Source organism: Rosa chinensis, chromosome 6 (genome assembly GCF_002994745.2).
Source record: "Rosa chinensis cultivar Old Blush chromosome 6, RchiOBHm-V2, whole genome shotgun sequence".
Lineage (NCBI taxonomy): Eukaryota > Viridiplantae > Streptophyta > Magnoliopsida > Rosales > Rosaceae > Rosa > Rosa chinensis.
The window spans coordinates 39,526,316-39,546,807 of NC_037093.1; the positions used below are offsets into that span (position 1 = coordinate 39,526,316).

At 39.0% G+C, this 20,492-nt stretch overlaps 1 protein-coding gene across 1 annotated transcript; it reads right to left on the reverse strand.

The window, feature by feature from the left end:
* Positions 1-934: 934 nt before the first annotated feature.
* LOC112172827 (stearoyl-[acyl-carrier-protein] 9-desaturase 6, chloroplastic) lies at positions 935-2,773 on the reverse strand. Its single transcript, XM_024310318.2, has 2 exons — positions 2,101-2,773; positions 935-1,657 (listed from the first exon to the last, which is right to left on the reverse strand). Exons 1-2 carry the CDS (start codon positions 2,713-2,715, stop codon positions 1,091-1,093), a joined length of 1,182 nt encoding a protein of 393 aa, XP_024166086.1. The 5' UTR covers positions 2,716-2,773; the 3' UTR covers positions 935-1,090.
* Positions 2,774-20,492: the final 17,719 nt, after the last annotated feature.

Here is a 20,492-nt window from a genome sequence, read left to right on the forward strand (position 1 = left end):
CGGCGAGGTGTCCAGGAGGCCATCGAAGACGTTGTGTGGTTGTCGTCGTCATCGTCGGCCGAGCTGCAACAGAATCAGGGCAAAAGTCGACCCATATCGGCGAGGTGGTTGGACGTGGTCAAGCTCACCGGCGAGTTGCACGGAATCTGGGGGTTGTTGTTGTCAGAGCGACAGCGGTTGGACGCGGTCGAGCTCACCTGCGAGTTGCAGCGGAACCTGGGCGAGAGGTCGAACCTCGCCGGAGTTGGAGATCGAGGAGCGATGAGAGAGAGAGAGAGAGAGAGAGAGAGAGAGAGAGAGAGAGAGAGTTCAAATCGTGGAGAGAGGAGAGAGAAATAGAGGTAGATGTAATTAATTAATAAATTAAGTGAAGGACAAAACTGTCATTTTGCGTGGGAATAAAAATCTGTTGCTGGGATAAATGAGATAACTTTGCCTCATTTTGGTGCTTTGGTCAAGAACCCTATTTGAAAATTGAGTGATCAAAGTGTCTAATGAGTCATAATTGAGTGACAATTTGTGAAATTTTCCTCACCTTTTAAGACAAATCTTGCCTTTTTCTTTTTCTCTTCCTCATTTTCTTCTCTCTTTTTTCCTTACAACATTTTCTATGATTAGCCCACTCTAATTTTAGATTCTGGATCCGCCATTTCCACCATCGGTCTTTCCTTCGTTGCTCGCTACTGTGGAGCTGCAAACCTTCAATCCAACACCCAGGTTGGAATCTGGAGGGATTTCCACCCTCCTTTGTTTTTGAAAAGGATGGGGTCGTTTTAACATCTAAATCATCGGTCAGATCCAGGGGACTTCATCTTCAGGTTTGACACCCCTTGAAGATCAGTGTACTAAATTTTGTTAATAGTGTTGGGTTGAAATTCTTAGGGAAGCCTGTGTGACATCATAAGTATCTCAAAATATACCTTGCATTTTGAAATTTGAGTAAGAAAGTGATTTCACTATTCAGGTAACTATAGTAGTAACATACCATTCCGTCTTCTACATTTATTTATCTCACACATCAAGCAACTGAACAAAAATTCACGATGGTTGTTGGAGAGGGAAAAGAGAAGCTACTTAAACGCACACTTGATTACAGCACCACTTCTTTATTATAAATCCAGCTAAACTTGACGCCATGCGGCTCCATCTTCCTTGCTCGCTTATCGGCCCGCTCTTCTAGCCTCCTGATTCTCGGCGCCAACCCACACACGAAGTCCTGTGCACGCTTACCCTCCCCCGTCATTCCTTCCACCTTCTCCAGCCTCCACCGTCCGATCAAAAACTCCAAAATGTCCGCATAATCTTGTGCCGTGTACACGCCAAGCCGTTGAGCCACGGCCGCAAAATGCTCGAACAGCTTGGGGTCCTCCCCATCGTACATAAGATGGGCCGGCATTGTGATCTTCTTCCTCATCATGTCCGCAATGGCGACCATTGCTCCGGTTGGGTCCACTTCGAGTAGCTTTTCCACAATCTTGGAATAGGCGAACTCGTGGCGCCTCTCGTCGGATGCAATGGTGCCGCATATTCTGGCAAGCACCGGATCGCCGCGGTCCTTAGCCAGCCGAGCCGTGTTGCCATGCGATATGAACGTGGCTCGCTCTTGAAATGAAGTGTACACGAAACCCAAGTACGGGTTATTCTCCGTCCCTGGCTCCTGATTGAATTAAAAACAAAAAGAACACGTTAATTTTTATTACAACTGGATCGGACCACCAAATCCATCTGCTTGAACAACATGATTAAAAATAAGAACAAGAACATTTCACACGCACATGACGTATGTAAAAAAGCTGGTTATCCATGATGCATAAACAATTATATTAGAGTAATGTCACATATTAACATTAGTTGTGGTAAATGACACATAACATCATCATCCTCACAGTTTTTATGTAAGAAATGAAGATATAACATCCAGATATATAATAGATGCTAAACTTTTTGTAAATTGTAACTCAAAGAACAAATTTAGTAACAATATTTGAAATCTCAAATTTCTTTTTCTCAGTATGAATTTCTAAATAAGTAGTTACCGACATTATGAAAATGCGATTCACACGACAAAAGAAAAAAAAGAAGAAGAAAATACAGACTCACCATGCCAGCTCCAATAAGGTTCTGAATAGTCTTCTCGATCTTGAACATATCAACCCGACCGGACAAGTACAGATAGGTTTTAAGCAGATCGCCGTGGCGGTTTTCCTCAGCGGTCCAAGCCCGAGTCCACTTCGCCCACGGGCTCGAGCTAGCTCCGGTCTCGTCTCTCACCCCATCGAGCCCATTGATCATACTCTGGTACGTAGGCAACGCCTCCTCGGTGATCATATCCCCGACCAGCACCACAAAGTACTCGTCGGGCAGCCCATCGGTCCGGTCCCTAAGTGCCCGAACCCTGTCCAAGAACTCCTCCTTCGGGAGAGACGGGTCCGGCAAGAAGGCACTGGGTTGCCAGCATTCGTCCACCGGCTTCAGAAATGGGAGGATTGTCTGGGAGGCCCAGCCCTCTAGTGACTTGAAGAGCTCCACCTTCTCCGGTGGCAACGAGTGGGCCTTCTGCCGAGTTAGAGGCGGAGGTGACGTGGCCACGGCGGAGACTGGGGGCAATGGCCTGAGTCTGACGGTGGGTGTTGGCCGGAATATGTGGTGGGTTGAGGTGTGGCCACGTGAAGGCCATGCGAGAGTCTTGGTGTCCAGGTAGAGGGAGGCTTGCATGGCTAGAGTGCAGGTGGAAGAAGCTCTTGGTCACTAGTTAACACATCAGTGAGCAGTGGCTACATATTTATACCGGTGATGGTTTGGTGATTGACCCAAGTTTGGAATGGAATTACTATCTTGCCATTTTTTTGGTTTCGTGTTGTCTGCATCTTAAAGAGGCATAATGTCAAAATCCAGGGGCGCAGAAGGCAGTGGTTTTAACCGGGAAAGTAGGAAGAGGGGATTGTAAGGTAATTTTGAAAGTAGGAAAACCAAGGGTGCTCTGGTTTTGAGAGAGGGGGAAGGGATTTCTGGTTTTTTATCTGTGGGTTTGTGGAAGCACGTGAGGGCGTATTCTGTCATATTACTTTTTTTTTTCGTCAAGGCCAGCGTGTTCCCTTGTCTTTGGTACCATCGACATTCATATATATATATATATATATATATATATATATATATATATATATATATATATATATATATAGTCTTCCATGCTCGGAGTTTGGAGTGCTCGGTTAATTTGGGCCCAGCCACGTGAGCAGCACGTGTCAGTTCAGTAAGAGGAATTGTAGGTGGGAAAGGCCTAGCCTAGCCTGTTCCCGGTTAAGAGATCAAAAGGAGGGGTAAATGAAATTGCAAAGTTCATCTTCTTCATACTGCACAAAAATATTAACGGAGATATATGTCCAACAATTCAAAAGTGATTTATTCTCTCATCCAACTTCTTTGTTTGGGTACATACAGAATCAAAACCATTTTAAACCTTGAAGCCATGTGGAAAGTCACCACTACTTTTCACTTTTATTTTCATGGCCAGCACGAACATTTCTTTACCCTTATTGGCACTTGACAATTTGACATGCATATTGCTCACTCACAGCAAATACTATCATTTGTCATATCCAGAAATCACCTTTTATTTTTCTAGTAAAGATAAAGTAGTGGAAATTACAACACTTATTGTTTAGAAAATGTACTAATCATGAACAGATGCAAGGAGGAAACAGAATTTATCAAAATCGATCGTTGAATGTCATCATGATAAAAAATAATAACAAAAATAAAATAAAATAAAAATTATGTTCAAAATTTCATCTATTTGATCGTTTAGATCACACGAAATCCTTATATGTCTACTAATACGATTTAACTTTGTTTATTAGTTGTACAGAAAAATAAAACTTCCATAAGGAACAATGTGGAGGAAATACAATTTATCAAAACTGACCGTTGGATGTTATCATGATAAGAAGAAATGGTTATAGTCAAAATTTCAGCTATTTTCGTCGTCGTTTGGGTCTCGATCTATTAGGTCAACCATAAACCTTAAATACTACATAAAACTAATATGCTCATAACCACTTATACGCAACATATTTTTTCGTTCTGTCAGCTCTCTCACACTCTCTTGGCTATGACCTATATCAACTAATGTAAAAAATTTAGAAAGTTTATCTACTCGTGGTTAAGCTCCCCTTAGGGAGTTATAAGTGTGTAAGTGGTTGACCGTTTTATTTGACATCTAAATGATGGCAGATCGGGTTAATTTTTTTTACACAATACCTACTAATACATTATAAATAGATGGGTATTTTCAAATTTATCGATTTTCAATTTCAATTGTTTAGATCACACGAAATCCTTATATGCCTACTAATGCGGTTTAACTTGTTTATTAGTTATATTGAAAATATGCCTTCCATGAGGAACAATGTGGAGGAAATAGAATTTATCAAAATGGGCCGTTGGATGTCATCACGATAAGAAGATATAATTATGGTCAAAATTTCAGCTATTTTCGAAGTTGTTTGGGTTTTGATCTAAAAGGTCAACCATAAACTCTAAATACCACAAAGAACTAATATGCTCATAACCGCTCACTTGCAACATCTTTTTTCGATCTGTCAGCTCTGACACTCTCATGGCTATGACTTATATCAACTAATGTAAAATTTTCAGAAAGTTTATCTACTCGTGGTTAAGCTCCCCTTAGAGAGTTATAAGTGTGTAAGTGGTTGACCGCTTTATTTGATATCTAAATGATGGCGGATCAGGTTAATTTTTTTACACAATACCTATAATACGCTATAAATAGATGGGTACTATCAAATTTATCGATTTTGAATTTCGATTTTTTAGATCACACGAAATCCCTATATGCCTACTAATGTGGTTTAACTTTTTATTAGTTGTATTGAAAAAGTATACCTTCCATGAGGAACAATGTGGAGGAAATAGACTTTATCAAAATTGGCCATTGGATGTCATCATGATAAGAAGATATAATTATGGTCAAAGTTTCAGCTATTTTCGAAGTTGTTTGGGTTTTGATCTACTAGGTCAACCCTAAACCTTAAATACCACAAAGAACTAATATGCTCATAACCGCTCACTTGTAACTTCTTTTATCGATCTGTCAACTATGACCTATATCAACTAATGTAAAATTTTCAGAAAGTTTATGTACTCATGGTTAAGCTCTCCTTAGGGAGTTTAAAGTATAGAAGTGATTGACCGCTTTATTTGACATTAAATGATCACGGATCAGGTTAATTTTTTTCACACAATACCTATTAATACACTATAAATAGTTGATAATGTCAAATTTATCGAATTCCAGTTTCGATTGTTTAGATCGCACGAAATCCTTATATGCCTACTAATGGGTCCAACTTGTTTATTAGCTGTATTAAAAGGTATACCTCCCATAAGCAATAAGGTGGAGGAAATAGATTTTACCAAAAATGACCGTTGGATGTTATCATGACAAAAAGAAATAGTTGTGGTCAAAATTTCAGCTATTTTCGTCGTCATTTGGATTTCGATCTATTAGGTCAACCCTATATATCACATAAAACTAATAAGGTCATAACTGCTCATTCACAACCTTTTTTTTTCAGTCAGCTCTCACACTCTCGTTCAGTTTCGGGAAGTCTATCGCCTCATGGTTCAGTTTCCCTTTGGGAATTATAAGCATATAAAGGGTTAATCGCTTTTTTTTTATGTTGAAATAACAGTGGATCAGATTAATTTTTTTACACGGTACTTATGAATAAGCTATAAATAGATTGGTAATTTCAAATTCATGGATTTCTAATTTTTATTTTTTGGATCGCCCAAAATCTTTTTTTTTTTTTTAAAAGGATCGCACAAAATCTTTACATACCTATAAATTTATCGATTTCCAATTTCATTTTCATCCACCCTTTCGCACAATCCAGATGCCTTCAATTTCAACTTGACACAAAAAAAGAAAAGAGAAAAAGAAAAAGAAAAAAAGATTATGATGAGTGAGATACAATTTGAAGGTTCACTGTATCACATTTATTATTTGAAGCATTGCCTATTTGTATCGATTTGGTTTCATACAATTCAGAATGAGAAAGATGGAGAGTTGAATCCGAAACTAAGGCATCTGCCATCGGCTCATTGCTGACATGACTTTCTTCATGGATAATTTTTTCTCACAACTTGGTCCTGTCGTTCAATGAGGGCAAGATTTATTTATTTATTTTTTTAATCTTCCACCTTAAACAAGCAGACTCTCTCATTCCTTATTTTTTTTCGTCTTTGATTTTTGAAATCGTAATTAACGTTGACTACGTTTGCAGGCCAACAAGGTGGAAGAAAATAAGGATGGAAATAGGACATTTGGATATGATTACGGTGAAGTATAAATTTTTTCTTTTTTTTTGCCATTATATTAGTAATCAGTCTCTTTCGCATTGTTTTAGCCTTGATCAATGTAAGCAGTCATTCGTTACTACTTTATTTCTATCTACACACAGTGGCGGATCTAGAATTTGAAAATGGGGAGGGCCACGTATTCATGTGTCCCTTTGGGCGAAGCATAGATGGAGAGAATGGGAGAGTCAGAGAGTAGTTTGACTGCGATAATTCAGGAGTTCGAGAGGGCTTCGTTAAACAAACATACATATAAACAAAAAATATACATCATATATATAGGTTTTTTTTTTTTTTCAATCCAAAAGTTTGGGGAGGGCTTGAGTCCTCCCCACCCCATACCTAGATCCGCCCTTGTCTACACATGTAAACATAAATAAACTCAGTATTTTATCATAATTTTATTTCCCTTGGAGACTTCTAAATTAATAAAAAGAAATACTTCTGTGAGTCATTAGAAATTAACAAAAGTACTTTTTTAATTTTTTTGGTGTTCATGGTAGGGTTTGGTGAACCCCGAAATTTAGAAGACTGCTCTTTATTTCTAAACAAAAAAAAATTGGGATGTTTGCTTCTTTATTGAAAAAGAGAAAGAAAAGGAAATGTCTTAAATTAACAATATTTCTAGGACACGTGTTTGGTAGATATGTGGAATCAAATGGTTGTTATGATTGGTTGTAAAGAAAATATAATTACTGTCAATCACTTTAACAGTAAAACCGTTACTAAAGAAAATTACAAAGTTAAATATTGTTACTTTTTCACACAGAGGAAAGTCATGCAAGTAGTGCAACCCACCTGCAAAACCCTTGTGGACCCATGCTTCTTCTCAATGTTTTAAAAATGCTTTGTAGGTTTCCAGTTTAATTGAATAAGTGGCTAGGATTATGCCACATGTACTGCACAACAATTGACGGTTGCTAGAGATGTTGATGTGCCCGAGCAACCCATGCTCGGAGCATGTTAGAATTTTCAGAATATATAGTTTTTGGCCAAAAACACAAAGAAAATTACAAAACAGAAACTACATTCTTAATGTCATCGAAAAAAAAATACATTCTGTAAAAGTAAAATTGAGATTGAATTGGTCTACTCATTTCATTTCATAGAATTACAATGGAAATATCGATTACATTAATGATACTAAATGCTGATTGAGCTGTGATTGTAATTCTTTGATTCTCTCCTCGTCAGTTGCTTTGACGAAGGCACATAATGTGCTTTTCCTTTAACACTCCCCCTTATGCCAAGTCAAAGACGAAATGGTGCATGAGTTGTTGCCTCACTAAAAACCTTGCCAAGTAACAATAAAAATCCTGTGGGACAAAAAATACACTTTGGTCGAAGGAAAAGAGCACAACGCACCTTCTACATTTGAGGATGACAGGTGTGTGTGTTAGACTCCCCCTGACATTTACACCTCCCCCTGATACTTGCATTAATCAAGGGAGTTTGGAAAGACTTCGCATTCCTATGTTTTTCACATGTTTCTCAAATGTGGCCTTGGGCAATGATTTGGTGAACAAATCTGCCACATTCTCCTCAGACCTTACTTGATTCACTTGAATTTTGAGGAGAGACTGTTGTTGTTGATTGTAGAACAACTTTGGCGATATGTGTTTTGTATTATCACCCTTAATATAACCTAGCTTCATCTGTTCGATGCAAGCTGCATTGTCTTCATAAATGCAAGTAGGCTCTTCAGTGGTAGAACTCAAACCACTAGTCCCTCGAATATGTGTAATGATAGTTTTTAACCATACACACTCACGAACCGCTTCATGTAGAGCAATGATCTCTGAGTGGTTCGAGGAGGTAGTCACAAGGGTTTACTTGGTTGATCTCCAAGATATCGCCGTGTTCCCATTGGTAAATACATAACCAGTTTAGGAACGATATTTATGTGGGTTAGAGACGTATCTAGCATCAGCAAAACCGACCAAAACGTCATTTGACGTTTTAGTGTAGTGAGTGGCGTTTTCACCATTAACATTTCCTTTAGGGATTGCAGTTTCATCTACGGTTCCTCTTGTCTCTCTGTAGGGAAAGAACAGTCCCAAGTCAATGGCTTCTTTTAGGTATCGGAAATTGTTCTTGATACCATTCCAGTGACGCTACATTGGCGCTGAGCTAAATCTAACTAACAAGTTCACTAAGTATGCAATGTCTGGTCGAGTACATTGGGCTAAGTACAATAATGCGCCTATTGCACTTAGATAGGGAATTTCAGCTCCCAACACCTCTTCGTCATCTTCCTTTGGACGAAATGGATCTTTCTTTGCATCCAAAATTTGACCGATCATGGGAGTGCTAGCAAGATGCGCTTTGTCCATGTTAAATTGCTTGACTTTTGGATATACGCAGACTGGTGGAGTAATATTCCATAAACTCGGTGTTCTAGTTCAAGGCCTAGACATAATCGAGTTTTCCCAAAATCCTTCATCTCAAATTCGGATTTCAAATAGCTCGCGATTTCTCTTATTTCATCAAGAGTACATATTATGTTCATATCATCGACATATACTGCTACAATTGCAAATCCGGAACTTGTTTTCTTTATGAATACGCAGAGGTATAATTCATCGTTCTTATATCCATTCTCAATTAAGTAGTCACTTAGACGGGTATACCACATCCACCCGGATTGTTTCGATCCGTAAAGTGAGCGTTTCAACCTAATTGCAAACGCACTCCGTGATTTAGAGTCACTTGACTTGGGTAATGTAAGGCCATCAGGCACTTTCATATATATCTCTGAATCTAGATCCCCATAGAGATATGCAGTAACCACATCCATGAGTTGCATTTCCAGTCTTTCGGAAACTACTAAGCTAACTAAGTAGCGGAACGTTATAACGTCCATTACGGGAGAGTATGTCTCCTCATAGTTAGTTCCAAGGCGTTGTGAGAAACCTTGAGCCACAAGGCTATCCTTGTACCTCAGGACTTCATTCTTCTCATTACACTTTGTTTTTTACAAAGACTCATTTATGTCCTACAGGCTTTACACTTGGTGAGGTTAGCACTATCTGACCAAATACCTGTCTCTTTGTCAGAGAATCTAATTCTGCCTAGATTGCTTCTTTCCATTTAGGCCGATCTGCTATTTGTTGACATTCTGCAACAGAGCATGGTTCGATATCATCGTGCTCTATGATTTCTTGAGCAACAGTGTATGCAAATTCATCATCAATATGTATGGAAGATCTTTCTATCAACTCATACGCACTCTCATAATCCATTGAGATTTCTTTGCTCTCTGGAATCATTTCAAACATCGGAGCGTCCTCCAGTATTGATTCATGGACATAACTGTAATCAGAGACAATCTCATGAGAGGGATTCTCTACATTGATGATTAATGGATCAATTTGTGCCTTACTCACCCTCTTCTTCCTTGGGTGAGTGTCAATCGAACCAAGTGGCCTCCCCTTCTTCCTTTGGGAGCCATGGCCTCAACCACACCTCCACTAAGTGTGGTTGCAGTGCCTCTATCTGCGGCACCGTGCCCCTTGTTGGGAACTTCTAACCTTGCAGGCACATTTGCAGCTGGTATATGTGATCTCATCACTTTTGCGATATCAGTAAATGCATCAGGCATCGAATCTGCTATGCTCTGAAGATCGATTATTCTTTTTCACTTCACTTTCACATTGTGAAGTGTGGGGATCAAAATGAGATAGAGTGGGGACAAACCATGACAATTCCTGTCGTTCCCTTAGAAAATCATTTTTCCTATCTCCCCCTAACGACGGGAAGACTGTCTCATCAAAGTGACAATCCGCAAATCTAGCGTTAAATAGATCGCCTGTCAAGGGTTCCAAATAGCGGATAATTGTTGGGGATTCGTATCCAACATAAATACTTAATTGTCTTTGATGACCTATTTTGGTGCGCTGTGGGGGCGCAATAGGCACATACACTGCGCAACCAAATATGCGTAAGTGTGAAATGTCAGGCTCATATCCAGTTACTAACTGGTACGCAGAAAATGGTTGGCTAGCAGTGGGTCTGAAACGAATAAGTAAAGCTGCGTGTAATATTGCATAACCCCAGGCAGATATAGGCAGGTTAGTGCACATAACCAATGCCCTAGCCACCATTTGTAGCCTTTTAATGGTGGCTTCTGCGAGACCATTTTGTGTATGCACATGGGGTACAGGATGCTCTACATCGATCCCGATAGACATGCAGTAATCATCAAATGCTTTTGATGCATGTAAACTCTCCAGCGTTATCAAGCCTTATAGACTTGATAAGGTGATCAGGGTGGTGTGCCCTTAAACGTATAATCTGTGCTAGGAGTTTTGCAAATGCAGCATTTCTTGTGGACAATAAAACGACATGTGACCAGATTGTCGAAGTATCCACCAGAACCATAAAGTACTTGAATGGTTTGCATTCTGGATGGATAGGTCCACAGATATCTCTTTGTATCCTTTGTAAGAATGGAATGTTTTGTTTTGTATCTTTAGCATAGGAAGGTCTCGATCCTACTATGAGGACTCATGTTACCACTTTGAGGACTAATATTACTATTTTGAGGACTCATGTGGTAACTAAGATAATATACCACTTTAAGGACTCATGTTACTACTTTGAGAACTAATATTACTATTTTGAGGACTCATTTTACTACTTTTAAGGCAATTGTATTCATGTCATACGTTAACACATTGTAGAATTTTCCTACTCATTGAACAGGTAACCATTAAAAGTATAAATGGCATAGGTATTAGGTATCTAAAACTATATACTTTTTTTTTTATTATTTTTTGGGAATCAATCAAAAGGGGCTGTAATATATTCATCTCAAGCCAGAGTGGCCATTACATACCATTCTGCTGTCAACTCAAGCAAGAGAGATTGAAAAGAAGGTGTGGTAGTACCCACGGTGGTACATAGACAATAGGTCTACTTATTAGACATCAAATTACATAGAAAAATAGTATGAATCCTCTTTTGGTACTATTCCAGAGGCGCTAGAGACACATAGAGTGCACATAATGTGCATTAACTTCCTAAAAGGAAATAATTGTAAAAGACTAAACTAAAACATAACTAATTGCCTAGGGAAAACCCCAGCCCAAAACGCTAAGCCCAAGAGGGCATACACAAAGGGAAAGTTCCACTCAAGGCCAACCAAGCCTGTTTGGCCTAGGTCTAGTCTCCATCTCCCTCACCCCCGTTATACGTAGCAGTCCTGATTGAGCTCCACCCGACCCACGTTGCCACGACCCATGTCTCCACAATCCAGGCCGCCATAACCTAGGCCACCACGAAAACAGCACCGCCTAGATCCAGCTCCTAACGACCCTACACCGCCATTGATTCCAAACCCACGGCGCCGTTTGTCAAAGAAACTATCAACGGGTTCTTCAATCCTATATAGCATGACCACCGCAACGAGATTTCGCATCAGCCCAGCCGAAGCCATCTGACAAAAACCCCAAGCAAAACACCTTTTGAGTAGCCGCTAGAGTAATAAACATCGATCACCCGTCCAGTAGCAGACCCCAAGACGGTGGCAAGGACGGATGCCTGCCCAGACTTCCAGGTGCCGCAGGCCGAGAGTGATTTCTCAATCGGAAAAAAACCGACGTTTAGGGTTTCTCTGGGACGGGGGGAGAGAAGATATTCTTTTTAATTATATCTAAAACTATATACCTTTTGACAAGGTATTGAAAAAAATTCACAGCATAAAACAACTTACCTCATAGTCATGACACTAAATAACATATCACTAGAATAGGTAACCAATAAATGATATAGGTATGAGGTATCTAAAACTTTATAGCTTTTGATAAGGTATTAAAAAAAACTCATGGCAAAAAACAACCTATCTCATAGCCATGAACAGTGTTGAATGTGATAAATTTGGATTCGGTAACTAATGAAACTAGTAGCATAAAAAAAATCAGTACGCATTAAAGTTTTAGAACTTGAAAGTCGTACATAGTACTTTGTTTTTTAATCGTCACCTGAAAGTCACGTTTTTTACCCAACTCTCAAGTTAGCATGGGTATAATAGGTATGGTATAGACGTATAGTCAAACAAACCTCTATGGTAGGTATGGAACTAATAAAAATCATTATAGAACTAAATTCTTAGCAATTTCATCGAATACATTGAGTTTACACCACAAAAAAAAAGAGTAAAAAACATAAAGTAGGTAACCAATGAAACTAATATCATAAGAAATACCCTAACCCTAAATCGACGATCCCTGTGCCGATCAGCCTACTCTTCTTCGAACCTCAACATGTCAGACATCGGAGAAGTCACTGCCAACTTTACCGCTTCCATAGCACTTGCAGGGGATGAAGTCCTCGACATCTCGCGCACAACTAGTGCGACAACCCGTCATCCTTCACAATCTTTCCTACGGGCTTGCCCTCTGAATACAAAGCCTTTTGTTATGCAAGATCTAACGTGTCAGTTCCGGCATGTGTGGGTCCTTGAAGGAAAGTTTAGGGTTCAAGAAAGACCCCAGAAAAACATTGTGTTCACATTTGATCTCAAGCGAGATCGAAATCGGGCGCTTTGTGGAGGGCCCTGGTATTTCAACTGTGCACCTATGATTATCCAGGATTACAATGGCTTGGCTCCTATTAACACCATTAATATGGCGTCACTGTTCTTCTGGGTGCGCCGGCAGTAACATACCTCCTGAGTTGGAGGAGCCAGAAACCATCAAAGCTGTGGTTGCTGTTGCTGTAGCTATCTTGATATGGATGATAAACTGTTTAACATGAAGGGAACCATCCGGGTAAGGGTTGCTCATGCCTTAGATAAGCCTTTCTTCCTGAAGAAGACTCTAAAGCTAGCACATGGTATTGTTAAAGAAATCGATTTCTTTTTTAAAAACTTGTTGGGGTTATGTAAGAGTTATAATTTGGTATTCCATGAGGATGGTAAATGCAAGGCTACTCCTCGCTCGACCACGAAGCAGGGAGCTTTGCAAAAAGAAAATAGGTTGGAGCTTCCAAATCCTTTCCAAAATGTAATCAATGGGGGCTATGCAATTGGAGGTTTTAGTTTTCAAGGGGATCAAATCAGCCCTTCAATCCCTTGTACTATCTTTGGCTTGAAGGAGACAACAAAGCCTTAGAAACATGTGTTCATCAGGAAAGAAACTGTGAAAACCTCGAAGGATGTGGGAAGCTCTTGAGCTTCGGTATCGATTGATACTAATATCGAAATGGAGAATGTTAGTGAGATGGAACACCCTGCAAGTATGGTGGCAAACCAAGTACTGGATGTTGTGATCAAACGTTGCCGGCCAGGAAAATAATGGTGTGATCGAACTTCAAATTGAGAAGCCACAGGAGGTGGTAACTGATATCGCTTATGTGGAAAGTGAAACTGTGATGCAGGAAATCACAACAAATGCATAATTACAGGAGAAGGAAAACACATAAGATATAACTGGAGTATAGAAGCGTGGAAGGCCTGCATCTCCCCATGTGTCTCCTAAAAAGATGAAGGCTGGAAGTACCGAACTGCTTGAGAATCATATGGATGATGTTCCCATTAAAAAGCAGAAACTGCCGATTAGGTTTGCCGCCAAAGCTTTAGGGCTAATGGAAGCCCTGGGTGGTCTCTTTATCTCAAATCAAACCCCAATGCAGTTGAGTGTAAGTGTTTTAAAAAAGAAAAGAGAGAGACCACTTTGTTCGAGAAATAAAAACCTACCAAAGATATCAAAGGTCACGGTTGAAGATGTTTTGAAAGTTCTCTATTCGGGTATCCCTCCTAGCCCTAACCCAAAGGGCAAGGAGAAAATTTAAGGTATTTTTGTTTTATGGCCTACAGAATAATTGTTGATTCTACACATCTAGGTGGAAAGTTTTCTGGTGGACCGCAATTGAGCGCATTGGTATCGGAAACTTGTGTATGCTATTATTTTTAGTTTAGAATTAAGTTGTTCTGCTAGCTTCTGAATAAGGGAGTGGAATTGTTTCATGTATAATGGTACCTATCACCCTAGTAGGGGACTTGTATCGTGCCATTTTTGCTTGTGTTTCTTTGAAATGAAATTGTTACTTACTTCCAAAAAAAAAATAGCATAAGAAATTTTTTTATAAAACAAAAAATTTAAAAATAATTAGGCATTAAATTTTTAGAACTTGAAAGTCATACCTACTACATACTTTTTTGAGATTTTTTTTATCCAAGTTCTTTTTGTTATATAAAAGTTGGATGTAGTTTGCACATCTTTTCTTATTAATTGCGGTCCATTAGTTTTTTTTTTTTAATAGTCTATTTTATCCTTAGAACCAAATAAGATAAATAATTCCAAATTCAGTAATTGAATTACAACTTTAGTTCAATTTTGAATTTCAAAGTCAAATTCCAAAATTTACAATTCATCAATGAATAATTTTTTGACATATAAGACTAAATGTATTCCTATGAAATCAATACATCTCAGATGTAGGTTTAGAAATATCAAATACTTATATACCTACATTATGGGAAAAAAAACATTAGAATGAAAAGTCAAACATTATTACTTCAATTGTATCGATATAGTAGGTATTTAAAGTTGTATCGATATGGTTTGGAATTATTTAATGTTGTTATTTTTTTAAGTTGTTTAGTTTGGTTGCGCTTTATGCGAACAATAACTCCCTACATTTATCGTGTAGGGCTAGTCGGGCTATATGTCTATGTATGCACTCAAAGTGCCTTCTGCTCTAGGTAGGCGGCGAGTTCCTTGCTTTGTCAAATGGTGACTACCACCTTGTGGCAAGGTGAAGCTAAGTGTTGTCTGATTTATCCTCCGGCGGCAACATAGTAGGAAAGTTGTGCATTTGGTAATTATGCTATGTTGTAATCGAGTTATCTTTTCGTTATGTCACCGCTATGTCAAAGCAAATAGGGTAGCCAATAGAGCACTCTTTGCTAGTTGGTGCCTAGTTGAATGCATTTTTTCAGTAGAGATTCTCGGTATCATTTCAGGATGTTCTCTAGATGCTTACTGACAGGACCCGCCCCGAATTTCACCCTGAAACCCGAGGTGGCCCTGTGGGGCCCACCTTAGGGATAACTCTACCAAAAATTCGGCAGAGTTACCTCTAAAATGGACTACCCAAAAACCTGTAAAACACACAAAACACTTCAAGCAAACCAACCTTATACTCCTGGAGCCACCCTACTCCCAATTACCAACAACTCCACTTTCACAAAACACAAAACTCAAAGATACTAATCCCAAAGGTTAATCAGAGCAATACTACTATACACAGGGATATAAAAGAAGAGTAAAGGATCAAGCGATCCTACACTGCGGAAGTAGTGACAACTATGCCTCAAATGTCATGTACGCCCGACCTCCACTAATTCGCCTGCAAACTGGGCATTAGAAACCGAAAGGCCCAGGGGGAAAGTAGACGAAAAACGTTAGCGTGAGTGGACAAAATAAACAACTCAAAGGAAAAAGGATTTCATACTTTCCCACATTTATTCTCTTTAATAACCGATGCATGCAACAATTAGAAAAATACATTTAGCTTTAAATCCAAGAATTCCAAAACGATAAATCGACTAGCCTCGCTAGTCACCACATTCGAAAACTATATCGTAAAACCGAAATCTCATTTCTCAAGAAAATAAGACCAGCCCCGCTGGATACAGTGAAAATCGGACTAGCCCCGCTAGTCAAGCAACAATAAAATATGGGGAAGAAGTTTCACCATACGAAAGAAGGGAGCCTCCCAGGCTCGGGTCGGAGTGTCCCACACTCTGGAGCATCCCATGCTCTGCTCTTACTCCCCCACAAACACATAGTAAGTAGGGAGGAGTTCTAATAGGCTAGCTAGCAATAAATATATATATAACGACCCAGGTATGGTGGGTAAAAACTAATAAAATCCCATAAATCTTTAAGGCTTCCCCATGTCCCACGAATAAAGAAAACGCGGGTACGATTCCCAACCGTACCCGGAAATTCTCGTAAAGTCGTATAAATTAACAGCGTGTCCCACACGGTAAATAAATAAATAGGTTGTCAATGAGGCATTCCCAATGCCAAAACCAATGATCAAATAAATAAACACGAAAATAATTCCATCGAAATCCCATTTCGAAAATCTTTCCAAAAATCTCAAATCCACGAATAGGAATATAATATAAATAGCATAATTCCGGAAATCACCTCGGAAATAATTCGTCGAAAATCAACATCAATTATAAATTCGAATCCGAGCATAACAACTTAATAACCGAAACTCACAACCGGTATAAATTATAATTATTCATGAGAATCATTATTTAAAAGCAAATCCATAAGATCATTTGCAATCAACTTTATATGCTCGGAAAATAATATGTTAATAAAATAGAACAAGCTTTAATAAATAAATGCATGCATCACTTATTTAAAACAAACGTCCACTCACAGTACTATTGGGCAACCACGCAGACGAGTTCCTTCATCTATCCGTAGCTCGCGACATTGCCCTGTACACAATTATATTTCCATAAACGGTAATCCGATAAAATAATTACGAACTTAAACGAAATCCGAAAATCCCTATCTCCAATACTTCTCAAATTCAACCCAAATCTCTTCCACAATTCCAATTCCTCAATTTACATATTCCATAATGAAAACGAGGGAAATCCGACGGCCGGATTTCCCATAATTTCACCACAAAACTCCAAACTTCGAAAATTCACAAACAATTCCAAACTCCTCCAAAATTCACCAAACTTCACATATATGCTCTATGATAATTATAGAATTTAACTAGCTAAAAATTGAAATTTATAAACTACCCTAGCCGCCGCTACCGCCGCCACCATCTCCGATGGCCACCAAAATTTGACAGTAGCACCTTCTCAACACACTGATTCAACTTCTCAACTACAACATTCCCAAATAACAATTAAAAACGGCCGAAATCGATCAATGAACAAAAACCCAGAAATCCTCAAGAACCCTAGAATTTCAATTCGTTGATTCGGCATCTACACAACAAATCGTGATACAAGACCATAGGGGAAATGATCAGTGATGAAAACCGAACCTTCGACGCCGGAATGAGGACCAGAGGTGGCCGGAATCGCCGAAAATCGGCAAAAGCTTCAAACTGCAGCCGGAGGGGATTTTGCTTCGATCCGTGCTTTTCCGGTCAAATCGTCGAAAACCAAGGTTGCTAGGGTGATCGGAGGGAGGAGGCGCTCCTCTGATGACCGGTGGCACGCCGGTTGGTGGCCGGAATCGCCGGAAATCGAAGGAAGAAGGAAAATGGCCGAACCGGAGAAGAGAGAGCTCGGGGGGGGAGGAGAGAGAAAGAGCTGGGGTGGGTTTCCGGAAATGGAAACCTACCCTGGGTAAATTTCTATTTTAATCAAAAATTACCATGAACAGTAACTTCACATTCTTGGCCATAACTCTCGCATACGAGCTCCGATTTTTACGTACTACATATGCACGCGCTCGGTTTAACGTCCTCTACAACTTCCATGAAGAACATTTTCTCAAATTTTGACCCGAACAAAAAGTCAACTTTTAGGGCCACTAAAAGTATCGAAACAGAGTAAAAAGTGAAAGTAATTGTCGTTTACCGTCCAAATGACTAGTAAACAGGTGAATTTAGGTTCGGGACGTTATAATCTCCCCTCCTTATAATAATTTCGTCCTCGAAATTTCATACTGTTAAAGTAGAGGTAGCACACATATACTAATCTGCAATGCAACATCCTCAACGAAGGTAGTACTCATATCATAACAAAGTGGGGATGATATCGCACGATCGATATGCAAGTCTGCTCAACTCATGTAGAAACTAACTTTAGATCTAGTCCAAGAGGTGGTCAAATACAATAAGGGAATCGACATTTAAAAAGTAACAGTCCTCAAGCAGAAATATGACCAGTCACTGTAATCTTGAATACAGCATAAGGAATAATCGTCTCGCCCGTCAAGAAAGCCAAGATGTGGAAATAACGATATAACCCACAACCAGAATGAACTTCTTTTCATAGTCCACAAAAGACTAATCAAAACAATATCTCAACCAATGTTTTCAAAACCTTGAAGCTTGTCGACTTATCCTTGGTCAAATTTTTCTCTTACAATCACAAGTCAACTACTTTGACAACCCCAAAGATTTTCCTATAATCCCAACTACCCAAGCAAATCAAAACATGCTTATAATTCAGATAGCACATGGTATTGACATCACAAACCATTCGATCGAAATAGTAGCATTCGTAACCTCTTCAAATACGTCACACAGTGAAGATTCACCCCGTTCTCCAATAATATTGTGATAGTATATCAATTCCATACTTAATACATTTCCCTTCGTACGTGCGTTCATGGGGGTAACCCAACCGCTACTAATATGCCACAAAATAGTCGTTGTTAACCAACAAGTCCAAAACAATTAACTTAGCTACCCCAAAACAACACTTGAAATTTCTCCAAATCTGATCCAAATCTTGTCCAACAGGAAAAGAAATTCAACATTTAAAAAGGAAAAATCCTCAAGTTGGAATCTGGTCAGAGGCAACAATCCCAACAAAATTCACAACATCCCTTGTTGACTCAACAGTTTTAAAGTATAGATATGCCCTCAAGCATTACCAAAAAGTCTTAGCCACTGCTAAGCAAAAATTCGCAAAAACTCTTTTGCTCAAAACAACCTGGAGAGAAAGTCAAATAAGAGCCCAAATAGAAAAACTCAAAGTCACTTAATTAAACAAATAACACTTTGTGTACCACAGAAACGGAGTTTACTTCCCAAGATAGGAAAATATGATATCGAAGAGGTTCATTGTCTGATGTTACAAGAATCAATGGAAATCAGTTATGTCAAACCACGTTGAACTTGCAAGTACTAGAATATAGCCAACTCCTTTTATTTAACTTAAGGCCAAAACTGATAAACAACAATTGTCCTTACCGAAAAGAGGATAAGATAACCACGAATCCACTCCTCAATCGACGCTTAACTTATAAAATTTCAGCTACAACAAGAATTCCTATGACTTCCCTGTGCTAACCAAAATTGCACCAAAAACTTTCCAAATCTTCTCACCAAGGATTATTCCAATAACATAACTCAATCATAGTAGCTCAACAATTAGTACTTAAATATCTATTGAACCCTTGATAGAACATAAGCCCAATCAATTTATTTCAACTCAACTCCTACTTCCTGTTCAAGTCGTCTTAACTTTAGATAAGTGGTGACCGGATTTCACTCATACCAACAACTTCCTATACATTTCCAATTAAAGGTCACCAGGGTGACAAAGTTCGCTCAATTCCTCCAAAGAAATCCATTACACATAATCGATTCAAGCAATAATCAATCCCCCAAGGTAGCTAACACAATTCACAAGATCTTTCCTTTATATAATTCATAGGACACCCGTCCAACATCTTGTAGCACACCAAGCGATATCCGGATCCGAACGCGGTCCCACCACAATAAGGATCCAATTTGCTCAAATAATCATCACTGAAGTACGTCACTTAAAAACATGCTACAATACCTTCCACCCAAAATAACAAGAGTCCTGATCAAACCTTGACTTAAAATATTTCCGGAGCTAACTGAAAACTTATTTCCTTAAAGTTATTCCACCAACCGCTAATATCTTATCACAACCCATCCGTCAGGCAAAACTTCCACTAAGAGTTTATCACAATTCAACCTTCAAGGCTCTGTGATTCAAAACTCGAATCAGATTCCGTATCACAAAGTAATTCCGTTTGAACTTCTAAGAACACCCAACTATATCACTATCACTATTCCCCAAATTTACGTACAACCGTTTCACTCATAAATGGATAAACAAAGGAATCCATTTGCATAATACCACATACGAAGAGTTGATTCCAACTCTCCCAATTATTTACCGACCAAAGTCGTAACTCTATTATAAAACCTTAAGCATTCTTCCAATTCTTGCACTTCAAGCACATATCAACTGTAAAAGCCCATTCTTGTTAATCTCCCTACTTGTTACCATCCAAGACTCAGGTAGACAAAACTATAAGTCGTGGTATCAAAAATCAATCTCTTTTATTTCGAGAAAAACTATGCTCATACACCTTGGTTAGGTCAACGACCCAAAATGACAATTTCTA